The following is a 12,022-nucleotide window of genomic DNA, read 5'->3' on the forward strand; positions in this document are numbered from 1 at the left end:
GGTAGAATCGGCATCAGGAAATGATAGAGTCTCAATGTTGGATGGATATAAAGGTTATAATCAAATTCCTTTGGATGAAGAAGATCAAGAACATACTGCTTTCTTCGCACCAAGAGGTTTATACTGTTATACAAAAATGCCATTTGGATTGAAGAATGCGGGTGCGACATATCAGAGAATGGTGGAAAAAGTATTTGAAAAGTGGATACATAAAACATTAGAAGTCTATGTCGATGACATGTTAATTAAGAGTAAAGAGGCGAAGGATCATGTTGATAATTTGCGAGAAATCTTTGAACAGATGTGAAAGTTTAATATTAAGGTGAATCCAGAAAAATGCGTCTTCGGTGTATCATCAGGGAAATTATAATCCAGAGCAAGTAAAGTCATTGTAAGGTCAGTATATCCAATTATAATATTTGAAAGTTAATAAAGAATTCATTATGATTACTTGAGTTGTAGTCTAGATACACTGGGATGTGGTTGTAGGTTTTCCTGCAAATACAGAATAAATGCTTATCAAGGCTCCTGTTTGGCATGAACTCATACACAAGAAGTAATTCATTTCTTTCATGGCACCAACCTATAAGATGAACCCGATTTCTATGCCTTAGTTGGCTAATAATCTTTACTTCTGATTGGTATTCCTTTTTTCCTTGTTTTGATTCACTTGAGATCCTCTTGACGGCGATATCCAAGCTTTTATCACTTAAGAAACCTTGGTAAACTCCACCAAATCCTCCCTCGTCAAAGTTACTTGTTGCATGAGCCAGTTCACTGTATGTGAACCTCTTTGATCCTGTTTCTTTTTCGAATTCCTCGTCTGTGCTTGGTATTTTCACATCATCATCCAAGTTTCTTGAGGTTCTCCTCTTCTTCCACCAGATAAAGAAACCAAAACCAAGCGCACAACCTAAAACACTACCGATACCAACAACAACACCTACTAGTACGTACCTATGGTTTCCTAAGAAGAAACATTGGGGTATTCATAACTTTTTGATCAGCTAAGAAAAGAAAGAAACAAAAAAGTCAATTAAGGTTGCCTAAGAAGAAACATGGGGGTATTCTTTACTTAACTTTTTGATCAGAAAAGAAAAATTTAAAAAAAAAAAAAGACGCTAGAAGGAGGGGTCGAACCTCCGACCTTGTGGTTAACAGCCACACGCTCTAACCAACTGAGCTATTCCAGCTTGCTGCACTACTTTCACTTACACAATTAATAATTTCAAATATTACTTTAGACCATTTTTTATTTCATCATTATCCATGTGCCCTAGCCGGAAATACTGATTTTGGGTTCTTCTCAGTCATGACGACCAAATTTTCTGCTTCCTCAAAATCTCCAAATAATAATACTCCACCGATCAACAATTCATCCAGATTTCTTCAAACAGTAAGTGCTTCTCTTCTCACTCAACAATTCTATAACAAACAAACGAATCCCCCTTTTAACTTCTTTGTTCTTCTTCTTCTGTAGGTTTGCTTAGAAGATTGGTGGTTGATTAAATCAGAAGATGGAAACAGATTATGCATTCAAGGTTACACCATAAGCGAGTAAGTGTAAATTACATAACATACTTAGGGTTTTTTCTTTTAAATTAGTTTTCTGATTTTGTTGTTGTAATTTCAAGAAATCGAGCTCGGCGAGTATTTTCATCTGCGCCAATTACTAAGAAATACAGTTTAACCAAGCTTAAGACAGCTGATGGGATCAACATTTTGCTTGGAGGCGCTATCAATAGGTCTCGCACTCTGGAAAATGGGTTTTCCTCAGAGGTTAGTAATGTTTCTTACGGTTCCTCGGTTATCAATTTTATTGCGATTTATTGCACAATTAGGTTAAATTTGGTTGTAGTATGTGCGAACAATTGCATAATTAGGTCGAATTTGGCCGACGATTGTAGTATTTACTATTGGTCAGGTCATTGTAAGATTTGCACTAAGAATATTGTTATGTGCACATTATTGAGTATCAAAATTTACATTTAGCTGTGTTTTTGGTATGTGAAGAAAGAAGGTAGTATTATGTCCTGATATGTGTATGTCTACGCTATCGGGCAGGTTTGCAGTCGTTTCTTACTGGGGTTTCCCTATGACTGGGAGGATGTTGTTGGCCGATGCTTGGGACAAGAGTCTGCTGCTGGTAATGGTGCTGCTGCTCTAAATACTATGTCTGATTTTGATGAGTCGAAAGATCTGCTATCATCTCTGCCCAACTTGGTACAGGGAGAAGAAGTTCCGGAGTTCGAGAGTTCAAAGAGCACCAGTAAAGGTGGCAAGTTGGAAAGCAAAGTAGGACCAGAAAATCTTAATTCTGATGTGAAAAATGCTCCAGCATCTGTAAGTTCTGATGTGAAAAATGCTGATCCGTATGAGGCCAGTGTTGGAGTTCCAGTGGACATCCCAAGTACAAAGTTGGCTAAAGCCGATGGTGTAGTTACAAAATGTAAAAGAGGTCACGCAAAGAAGTAGGGAAAAAAATCGCGTTCTGTTCCTGTGTCTTCAGGCTGTGGAGTTGTACAAGTTCATGTCAAAGAGGATCTAATAAGTCATGGGTCTGAAGGAAATTTGGAGAGGTCTAAGCCAGAAACACCCATTGCCACTGTAGAGGACTCTTTTTTGCAGAGACTTCCAGAAGCTAATGTTAATTGCTCAATTGAAGTGGGTTCAGATACTTTCAAAGTTGCTCCACGTAAAGTCGCTGCAACAAGGACTAGCAGTAGGTTGAAAATTGTAGAAGGCAAAGGGAATAGAGCGTCCAAATGTTCCAATGAGAATGTCAGTAGTATATCTAGTCCATTAATGGAGGATTTCGAAACACCAGAAAAGGTCATGATTAAAAGCTGTGAATCAAATCTTTCTAGCTGTAATATTGACAGGGTAAAGGAAATAATGAGTTCATCTAAAGAGGGAATCAAAATACTGGCAAACGATTCGAAGGATGAACAACCTACCGACTATAAGATTCACCTGGGGACACCGGGAAGTAAAACGATGAAGAAAGAAGTAAGTTCTTGGATTTAGTTTCCAATATTTTACTGAGTCAAAACCTTAGTACGTAAAGGTATTTGTGAGAACATGAAAGCAATGATATAACAAGATGCCAAAAAAAATCTTAAAATATTCTCAATTTATACCTGTCCAACATATGACTATTATCCGAGCAACGTCTTCTGCAGAACATCTTGCTTCATTAATATTCGCTGAAAGCTGTATCGAGTCCTTAAATCTAGCCTTGTAGCTTCTAAGTTTTTACTGTAATATTTGTCTCCATTTGTTTAGGTATCTCCACTGCCTGCTTCCATGAGTAAAAAGAAGAACCAGTTTTCAAGTGGCCAAGAAGGTCCTTATCTTAGTCCCAAACGGTCTAGATCTGATAATTCGGTCATTCCATTTTTCAACTAGCATTTGAAAAATCGAAATGTTGGTACGTTTCATTTTGAACTGCTAAAACTGTTGAATTTACGATGTTCGTTTAGTTTAGTTTCTTATATTGGATATGTATTCTGCAGGAATACTACTTATACCTCCATTAGAGTTTTGGCGAAACCAACAAGTCCTGTATGATAAGGTATGTCATATGTCATATGTTCACACTTCAAGGTTGTTGAGATGCTCAGAACTGCAGTTGATGTTGTGAACGTTCTTTTCTACCCAACACAATATCCCTAACTGAACTGCATTTTACTAATCACCTTTCACTATTTAGTTTTTACCCGTGGTTGCTCAAAGTCACTGTCTTTGTGCTGAGACAGCCTTAAGCGCATTTATTATACCTATATATAGCTTATGAGCATACCAAATTTGGCCCTGCTTATCTGAGTTCATTAGTGGGTTGCAATTTACTCTAAGCAATGGAAGCTACACTGTTGTAGGATGGTCGAATAGCTATAGTTGAAGGAGTCATGCCTGGTTTAGAAGCTTCCAGAGGTTTTTCTCATTTCAGTTCCGTAGATAATTCTTATCCACCTTTGGTTATATTTTGTTTCCATACATGATATATGTTGTCTCTCTTTGAAGTATACTCATACTATATTTCAAAGTTCTACTCATAAGTTAGCTGATCGAGAAGTCCTGTATGGTTTTCATTACGCATTGCACAAATAACTTTATACCCCATCGCACTAACTTATAACTCATGGGTCTTTATCAAATGGCAGGTAGTAAATCTGAGCCACCGAAAGCAAAAGGAAAATTACCGTGATGCTTGGAGTCATTTTCTTGTTCATCATCATAGAAATAGGTCCACCGTAAAATGGTGAGTGGCAGTAAAATTTTGTCGCTTCTTTGTAAATTCTAGTTTTTGTTCAACATATCAGCATTAAAAGGAAAATAAATGCTTTTCTTTTTACAGCCAATTTCTTCTTTAGTCGGAATTTTTTACAAGTAGGGTAACAAGTGGCTTACCTTGACTTATTTCTTTATCATACCAATAGACAGCTGTTCTATAATTATAGGTGGAAAAAAAAATGCCAATAATGATATTTTGTTCTTTAGTAAAGAATATAATAAAATGCTAAATTATTTCATTCTCTCTATAAACTCAGAGAACATGGGCAATGTTTCCATCACTACTAAGTACTAATGTTATAGCTGTTCATTTTCAAACTTAAAAATCGTTTGACTAGATTCCAATCATCCAACTCACTAGGTGAGTTATTAAAAGAAGAAGAACCATCATTATTTTGTTTCCACATTCCAACCACACACAAAACCAAAAAAGGGGGCAATTTTTGTGGAACAGGTTTTCTTCATCACCTTAACACTCCATCATTGATTCAAGTAAGTGATCCATCACAATCTTTTCAGTTCTAGTCCAATTATCATAAGTAATCAGTTAGTTCTATTGATATTAATTAGCTTTCTTTGTTGAGAATTTTGTTCAAGATACTACTCCTAAGTCTTTTAGTTATGGGTACTGATGCAATTGAGATAGGAGGAATTCCTTTGAGAAAGTTTTTGATCCTTCCAATAAAAATTTCTTATAGATCTACATCCAAACATCCATTGATTGTGGGTTTTGTTTTATTCTCATTATTATTGTATAGATTTCTTCCTTTTCTGTTTGTTCTCTTGGTTTCTTCTTCTCCTGTTCTTGTTTCTACTTTTGTTCTTCTTGGTACTTTACTGAGTTATGGCCAGCATTCTCATATACCACAAATTGATGAAGAAGATGATGATGTTCAAGAAGTTGCATCCACGAGAAACACAGAAATTGAGCCTCTCAATTGTTTGGAGGAGGAGAGTAATCAAAAATACCATTCTCATGAGCTGCTGCCACCAAAATTAAGAGATTCATTTGGTTCTATTGAAGATACTTCTTTAATGTGGAAGAAGATTAAAGACCAGGATGATGCTGACGAGGAGGATGAGTCTTTCAATTCAGATTCTGACGGTGCTGAGAGTTCGTTTCTGGATGCCTCAATTACAGACGCTACGCCTATGATTAATGAACTCCATCCTTTACTTGACACTGAAACTCCTCACTGTGATGTTCATGAATCATCTTCAGATGATGAGTTTAATGCTGCTTCTGATAGATCCCACAGCTCGAATGATATTCATGTTGAATCAAGTGAGGAGGTTGAGAGCCGTGAAGAAGATGACGATGAAGAAGAAGGGCAATGTGAGACCGCTGAGGGTGGAACCAAAGCTGTTTTAAAATGGACTGAAGATGACGAAAAGAATCTCATGGATCTTGGGAACTCTGAGGTGGAAAGAAATCAGCGGTTGGAGAGTCTTATCGCAAGACGAAGAGCTAGGAAGAGCTTCAGAATGAGTGAATCGGAGATGAATATGATGGATTTGGACTTTAATGGGCCCCCATTTCAGATTGCACCAATTTCAACTGGGAGGCGTAACCCATTTGATCTTCATTATGATTCTTATATGGGACCTGGCTTACCTCCAATGCCTGGTTCAGCTCCTTCTGTTATGCTACCACGAAGAAATCCATTTGATCTTCCTTATGATGACCCACTTGAAGAAAGACCTGATTTAGCTGGAGACAGCTTTGGCGAAGAGTTCATGACAGCTCATGAGAAGGATATGCACTACAGGAGGTGTGAGAGCTTCAACATGGGAGCTTATTTCTTTAAAGATCACAGGCAAGAAAAGAACAATGTCAGTAGGTTCAAACCTCATTTTGTAACTGAAGAAATGGCATCAGAAGGGCGATTTTCTAGATTTAGCAGACAGATGAGTGAAGCAAGTGAGTCTAAGATGAGTTTTGCATCTGAGACCGAATCACATTCTACAATTGCAAACCAGGAAGACCTTACTGATCTTGTTGAAGAACAATTATCATTTCAAGAATGCGATCTCAATCCTGCTGTTGAACACACACCTGAGCGAGTGAAGCTAGAAAGTGAGCTCTTGGAAGAACTTCACTTGGATTCAGATGTTGTTAACGAAGCTAAGGATGAAATCGATTTATTTAAGGTTGGGGATGCAAATGCTGGCACCAAAACTTTCCATGGAACACAATCAAGATTCTATTCTGAATTCATCGCTTTAGAAGAACACCTCACAGGCTATGTTCATGTGAACCAAGAATTGGGAGAAGAGCAGCAGCACACAAGTTCCAGCTCCCACTCATCATCTGGTGTTCATGAAAAGATCGAAGAGAAAAGTGAGGGTGAAGAAAGTTCCCATGGAAAGCAGTCAAGCAGTGTTCAAGTCCATCAAGATATGGTTCAACAACAACAGCACACCAGGTCAAACCCCCACTCATCTTCAGACGTGCATGAAAAGATCTTCGACGTTAACGTAGAAGAAGAGTTATCAGGTCTGGATCCAGAAAGAGGTGATGTCCATGAGCATTCCGCCAACTTCATGCAACAGACAGTTGTTGATTCTGATTTTCTTGAAAGGGTTGGAGGAGAAGATGATAGTCATACAGAGGCACCTGTTTATGACTCAAGCCCATCAGCGTCTAATCAGGGCATCTCTGACATGATGAGAATGGAAGAAACAATGAGTTATAAAAATAGCGTACTTTTCACTTCCACTTCATCCGTGAATGCATGACGAGGTGCCACCAGAACCCGTAGTCGTGGAAGGAATAACTTCACTCACGGAGAAGCTTCAGAGCAGATTGGGAACCCCAGAAAATTGATGATGCCTGTGTATATGCAAAATTGCCACAACTTCAAGGCTGATGAACCGAAGAAGATAATTCAAGCTGTATCAATGCTGGTGGAAAGGTCTGTATATGGCGGCTTTCACTGGTAGTGGCATGGGTATTATCACTTTCCATATACGAATATACATACCTTGTTTTCATAGTCCATTTCATCTCTTTTTCCTATATAGCCGTAGCAGAGTCCGAAGCGACATAACAGCCAACATTTGCATATTGACTGATATAATCAATTGTGTTCTGTTAGCCATTATGATTTTGAACCCAACATTACGTTACTTGTATTGATATCTCTATACTTCATTTGCGAAGAATAATTTGTGGATATTTGAAGAAACTGCAAACATAATATTACTATATCACTTCAAATATATTCAGAAAAATTACAGGAAATCACATCTACATTGCTACATCGTTACACGCTATCGTCCCACCAGTGTATTGGTAAACCCAGCCATAGACGGAACATGACGCATTCCTGAAATCCTCGGTAACATGGGTAGAAGATCAGGCAATGAGGATCCAAACTTAAGAACATTAATCACTTGAGTGGCTGAAGGTCTTGATGTAGAATCGGGAAGAGTACACCATAATCCTACAACCAGTAACTGTTCCATTTCCGACTCATTATATTGATTTCTTAACTTTTTATCAGCTGCTTCAAGAAGCTCGCCTCTTCCATAGAGATCCCAAACCCACTCCGATAACAGTTCTCCAGTTGACTGAACCGGCTTCCTCCCGCAAGCAATCTCAAGTGCAACAATTCCGAAACTATAAACATCAGATTCTGTACTTGATTTACCAGTAGTCATACATTCAGGTGCTAAGTAACCCTTGGTTCCGGCTATGACTGTTGTTTTTGATCCTTTCCCATGATCAACAAGCCTCGCTAAACCGAAATCCCCGAGTTTAGCATTAAAATCAGAATCCAACATTATATTACTTGATTTAATATCTCTGTGAACTACACATTGTTCCCATTCTTCATGTAGATATACCAATGCAGAAGCCAACCCAAGAGCTATTTTGTACCTAACTTGCCAATTCAGAACATAGTTTCTCCCTTGATATAGATGCTTATCGAGACTCCGGTTTGGCATGAACTCATACACGAGAATCAATTCATTCTTTTCATGGCACCAACCGATAAGTTGAACCAGATTTCTATGCCGCAACTGGCTAATAACCTTAACTTCTGATTGGTACTCTTTTTTTCCTTGTTGTGATCCTTTCGAAATCCTCTTAACTGCCACAAATCTATCACTCAACATCCCTTTGTAAACTCCTCCAAATCCTCCTTGCCCAAGTTTTTCTTCCTCATTAAAATTACTAGTTGCAAAAGCCAGTTCGCTAGATGAAAACCTCTTTGGTCCAGTTCCTTTCTCAAATTCATCGTCCATTTCGCAATTTGTATTCGTTCTCTGATAAGAATTTGTTTTCTTGAATTGATCATTAATCTTAAAGTTTAACCAGATAGCAAATACAAGCCCACAACTTAAAACACCCCCACCAATGATAAGACCCAACCAGAAATTTCTTCGTCTTCCACTGTAGTCTGAAGCTCTACTGGGTAAGCTTGAATCTCCCTGGAACATTCTCTGTGTATCAGCGCCATCAAACGTGGAATTGAATTGCCAGGAATGAATTTTATGGATTTCGACTCCGCTTCCCATGGAAGCTGAAAATCCAACCATTATCTGTCTGGGTAGAACCTTGCTTAGATCAACAATGTGAAACAAAATAGGATGTTGCTCTTGAAAAACAGGATCACTATCATAAGTAAGATAAACACTTAGATTTTTTGTATTCGAATTATAAGTTACCCAAGCATTAGCAGTTCTTCCATCCTTCATACTATTTTTTTCTAACGACACGTTCGCCACGGATACAATCGAGTTAACGTTAATACCGACATGATCTGCACTTGGATCCCATGTGTTCTTGAACGTGTCAAACTCAACTGCAACTGTATTACTTTCCGATGTATTTCCTGGTTTACCGGTGCTGAACAGTGCAAGACCTCCATAATCAGAAGAGCTTGGAGGAGGATCGGAAGATGCGTCGCTGGATAGAAAGAAAGTGATGCCATCACCATAAGAAGTACTATTTAGACCTATAATGGTGAAAGAGAAGTGTGTGCTGAAACCGGCCAACCTTCCGGTTGTTGAATTCCAAAGCTGTATAGGTTCTGTATATGTAGCACGGCCAACACTATGTGCAAGACTGTAGCCGGCTGAACTCCTGGTTAGTTGGATGGTGTTACCAGCTACTACCGAATCTCCTTTGAAATTTATTCTTCGATCATTACTTGAGAATTCCGGGAAGTCAAAGGAGATTGAATTAGTACTATTAGGAAATGTTGTGATGATTAGAATGAATAAGAATATGATTGAAGAATGAAGATCCATTGTGTTGTTGCTGAATTCTGAGTGAGTTGTGCTCTTAGTGATTCATATATCTCACAGAGCAGTCTATTTTGACCTTGCAGGGCTCAACATTGACTAGTTAACTTACATATTAATGCACTATAAATGAAGGATGGGATATGAATTATCAAGGGTCATCTTCTGTATTAAGATGCTCATAATTAGTATGGTCCCAAAGTGCAAGAATATCTCACCACTTGAAAGACTTGATGCAGTTGGGATCCAGAGATGCCGACAAGATAAGATGCACGATCCATAGATATGGAGATGACGAATGAAGTCATACCAAATAGTGTTGTGGGTGGAGCATATTTGAGGCTTCAATAGATCTGAATCCGATTCAAATGAACCGGAAAGGCACCAAGAGCTAAGTTGGATTCAGATGCCGAGTTCATCAATAACAAACTCACTACAAGACTCGGAGAGGGAAATGGAATACAAGTAAGAAGCTTAGAAAAATGGTAGAATAGAACTTTTCCAGGGATGCCCCACTGTCACTGATACATAAATGGCCTTTACGTACTGCTATCATGGTTACGTACAGTTTCATCTCGAGTCTTGTTGTGAAAAACGCAACTCTATCCTAGTAGCCCACCACCAGACAGCAACAGGTAAGCAGTAGGTTTGGGGTCTTTATGGAAGAGGGAAGTTCGATGTCTTTGAAATGCGGAAATTAATGGTTGCAGCATTAAGGTGGCCTGCTAAACTCAAGTGAATGAATACCGGCTTGAGTATTTCTTCCAACAGCATCATCTGTGCCTTTCGTTCATTGATTATTCTTATGTAAGATAAAAGTTGGCTGAGAGAAATTAAGGGAAAAAATGATGTTAGTCAAGATTGTACTACTAGATATCCAGGGCTTAGGTGGATTTCGAAATAAACAGTAGGATGTCCATCTAAAAGTCTACAAATGTCTTCTTCTTTTGCTGATTAGCAGAGGTTGCGCGGTTTCTACACGGAGCAGACGTACTTAGAAGGGAAAAGCAGATGTAGTTGGGAGGTTAGAAGTCGTATTAGTTTGGTGGATTGAAATATCAATAACATGACCACTTTGTGCGAACAGAATTTTGATGCGTTATGTTCCAGGAATATCTAGCAAAATTATTAATTGTCTTCAAATTTTAAGGCACTGCAATTTTCACTTGTTCTGTGGAGATTTTCCAATCTACGTTAATTATTCTTAGCCGGTAATCACTGGATTTTCAAACTATAAGGGAATTACATAACTTCTTTTCAAAATACCTTTGATAGATTTATCAAGGATAATGATCAGTTTTATTACAGTTTTGATAAAAACAAATACAGGGAGAAGACAAGCCTAATATAGGCTGTACAAAGGAAAGAAAATGAGAAGTTGTCACAGACAGTTTCTGTTAACAGTTATTATAGCTGCAATAGACAGACAATACACAACACTTATACATATGTCAAGCACACTTACATATTTCACATTCCCCCTCAAACTGATAGTGACTGAACTGCATCAGTTTGCTAGCCAAAGAAAGAGTCGCTCCATATACAAGACCCTTAGTAAACAGATCAACGATTTGATCGGTAAATGAAGTATAACAAATCTTGAGAATTGAAGAACCTACCATCTCTCTTATGAAATAATAGTCAATCTCCACATGCTTAATTCTAGCATGAAAAAATGGAATGCAAGCTAAGCTTTTTGCAGAGGTGTTGTCACAAAGCAAAGTAAACGGTTCATTTAGAGTGTAATACCTAGCTCAATAAGTAAAAATGATATCCACACACTTTCAACAACATCTACAACCATGGACTTGTACTATGCTTTTGCCGAATATTTTGATATTGTTGACGGCTTCTTTGATGACCAAGAGACAACTGAAGATCCCAGAAAAACACGGAAACCAGATGTAGACCTTCTTGTATTTGGGCATCCTTCCCAATTAGAGTCGGTGTAGGCTGTAATAGATGAAGTATCCCATGTGAAAAACCGGGGTTATAACAACCACACCCAAAATTTCGTTTAGGAAATCTCTATCGACTAACTCTAATATATTTCCAAGAGAATCAACTAGACAGTCAGACTCAATCAAGGAAAATACATCCAAGAGTTATATCTAAATTTCTCAAATCAATCTGCAATCGAAAAAATAGAAATCTGTGAGCCGGATTATGAGAAATAACTTGGATGGTACCAAAGACCAATATGCACAACCAAAGGTTGGATTATCTAATTGATTGAACTATGCACAACCTGTGATATTTGAACTATACAAAAATATAATGCGGAAAAGAAATAACACAGACACCAAAAATTTTGTTAACGAGGAAACTGCAAATGCAGAAAAATCCCGGAACCTAGTACAGATTTGAACACCATACTGTATTAAGCCGCTACAGACTCTATCCTACTACCAATTAACTTCGTACTGGAATGTAGTTGATCCCAAACCAATATCACACTGATTAAGGTACAGTCGCG

General features: G+C 38.1%; 3 protein-coding genes and 1 non-coding gene across 6 annotated transcripts; 2 read left to right on the forward strand and 2 right to left on the reverse strand.

Moving 5' to 3' along the window:
* Positions 1-1,119: 1,119 nt before the first annotated feature.
* On the reverse strand, positions 1,120-1,193 carry TRNAN-GUU. Its single transcript has one exon. It is a non-coding gene; the product is annotated as a tRNA-Asn (tRNA).
* Positions 1,194-1,285: 92 nt separating this feature from the next.
* On the forward strand, positions 1,286-2,346 carry LOC113328514 (protein EMBRYO DEFECTIVE 1674-like). Its single transcript, XM_026575594.1, has 5 exons — positions 1,286-1,396; positions 1,481-1,557; positions 1,635-1,779; positions 2,065-2,146; positions 2,230-2,346. The coding sequence occupies exons 1-5, from the start codon at positions 1,313-1,315 to the stop codon at positions 2,271-2,273; spliced, it is 432 nt and encodes a 143-aa protein (XP_026431379.1). The 5' UTR covers positions 1,286-1,312; the 3' UTR covers positions 2,274-2,346.
* Positions 2,347-2,487: 141 nt separating this feature from the next.
* Positions 2,488-7,537, forward strand: LOC113328512. Of its 3 annotated transcripts, XM_026575591.1 has the most exons (5): positions 2,488-3,009; positions 3,286-3,430; positions 3,516-3,574; positions 3,879-3,933; positions 4,164-7,537. In XM_026575591.1, exon 5 carries the CDS (start codon positions 4,915-4,917, stop codon positions 7,030-7,032), a length of 2,118 nt encoding a protein of 705 aa, XP_026431376.1. In that variant the 5' UTR covers positions 2,488-3,009; positions 3,286-3,430; positions 3,516-3,574; positions 3,879-3,933; positions 4,164-4,914; the 3' UTR covers positions 7,033-7,537. The 3 variants fall into 3 exon arrangements, with proteins under 3 accessions (XP_026431376.1, XP_026431375.1, XP_026431377.1); XM_026575590.1 differs by lacking the exon at positions 3,879-3,933; XM_026575592.1 differs by lacking the exons at positions 2,488-3,009; positions 3,286-3,430; positions 3,879-3,933 and having other exon boundaries at positions 3,497-3,574.
* Positions 7,469-9,614, reverse strand: LOC113328513 (L-type lectin-domain containing receptor kinase IX.1-like). Its single transcript, XM_026575593.1, has one exon. It carries the CDS (start codon positions 9,550-9,552, stop codon positions 7,567-7,569), a length of 1,986 nt encoding a protein of 661 aa, XP_026431378.1. The 5' UTR covers positions 9,553-9,614; the 3' UTR covers positions 7,469-7,566.
* Between the last annotated feature and the right edge of the window lie 2,408 nt (positions 9,615-12,022).

The sequence above is a fragment of the Papaver somniferum genome, unplaced genomic scaffold (genome assembly GCF_003573695.1).
Source record: "Papaver somniferum cultivar HN1 unplaced genomic scaffold, ASM357369v1 unplaced-scaffold_11, whole genome shotgun sequence".
In the NCBI taxonomy this organism is placed as follows: domain Eukaryota; kingdom Viridiplantae; phylum Streptophyta; class Magnoliopsida; order Ranunculales; family Papaveraceae; genus Papaver; species Papaver somniferum.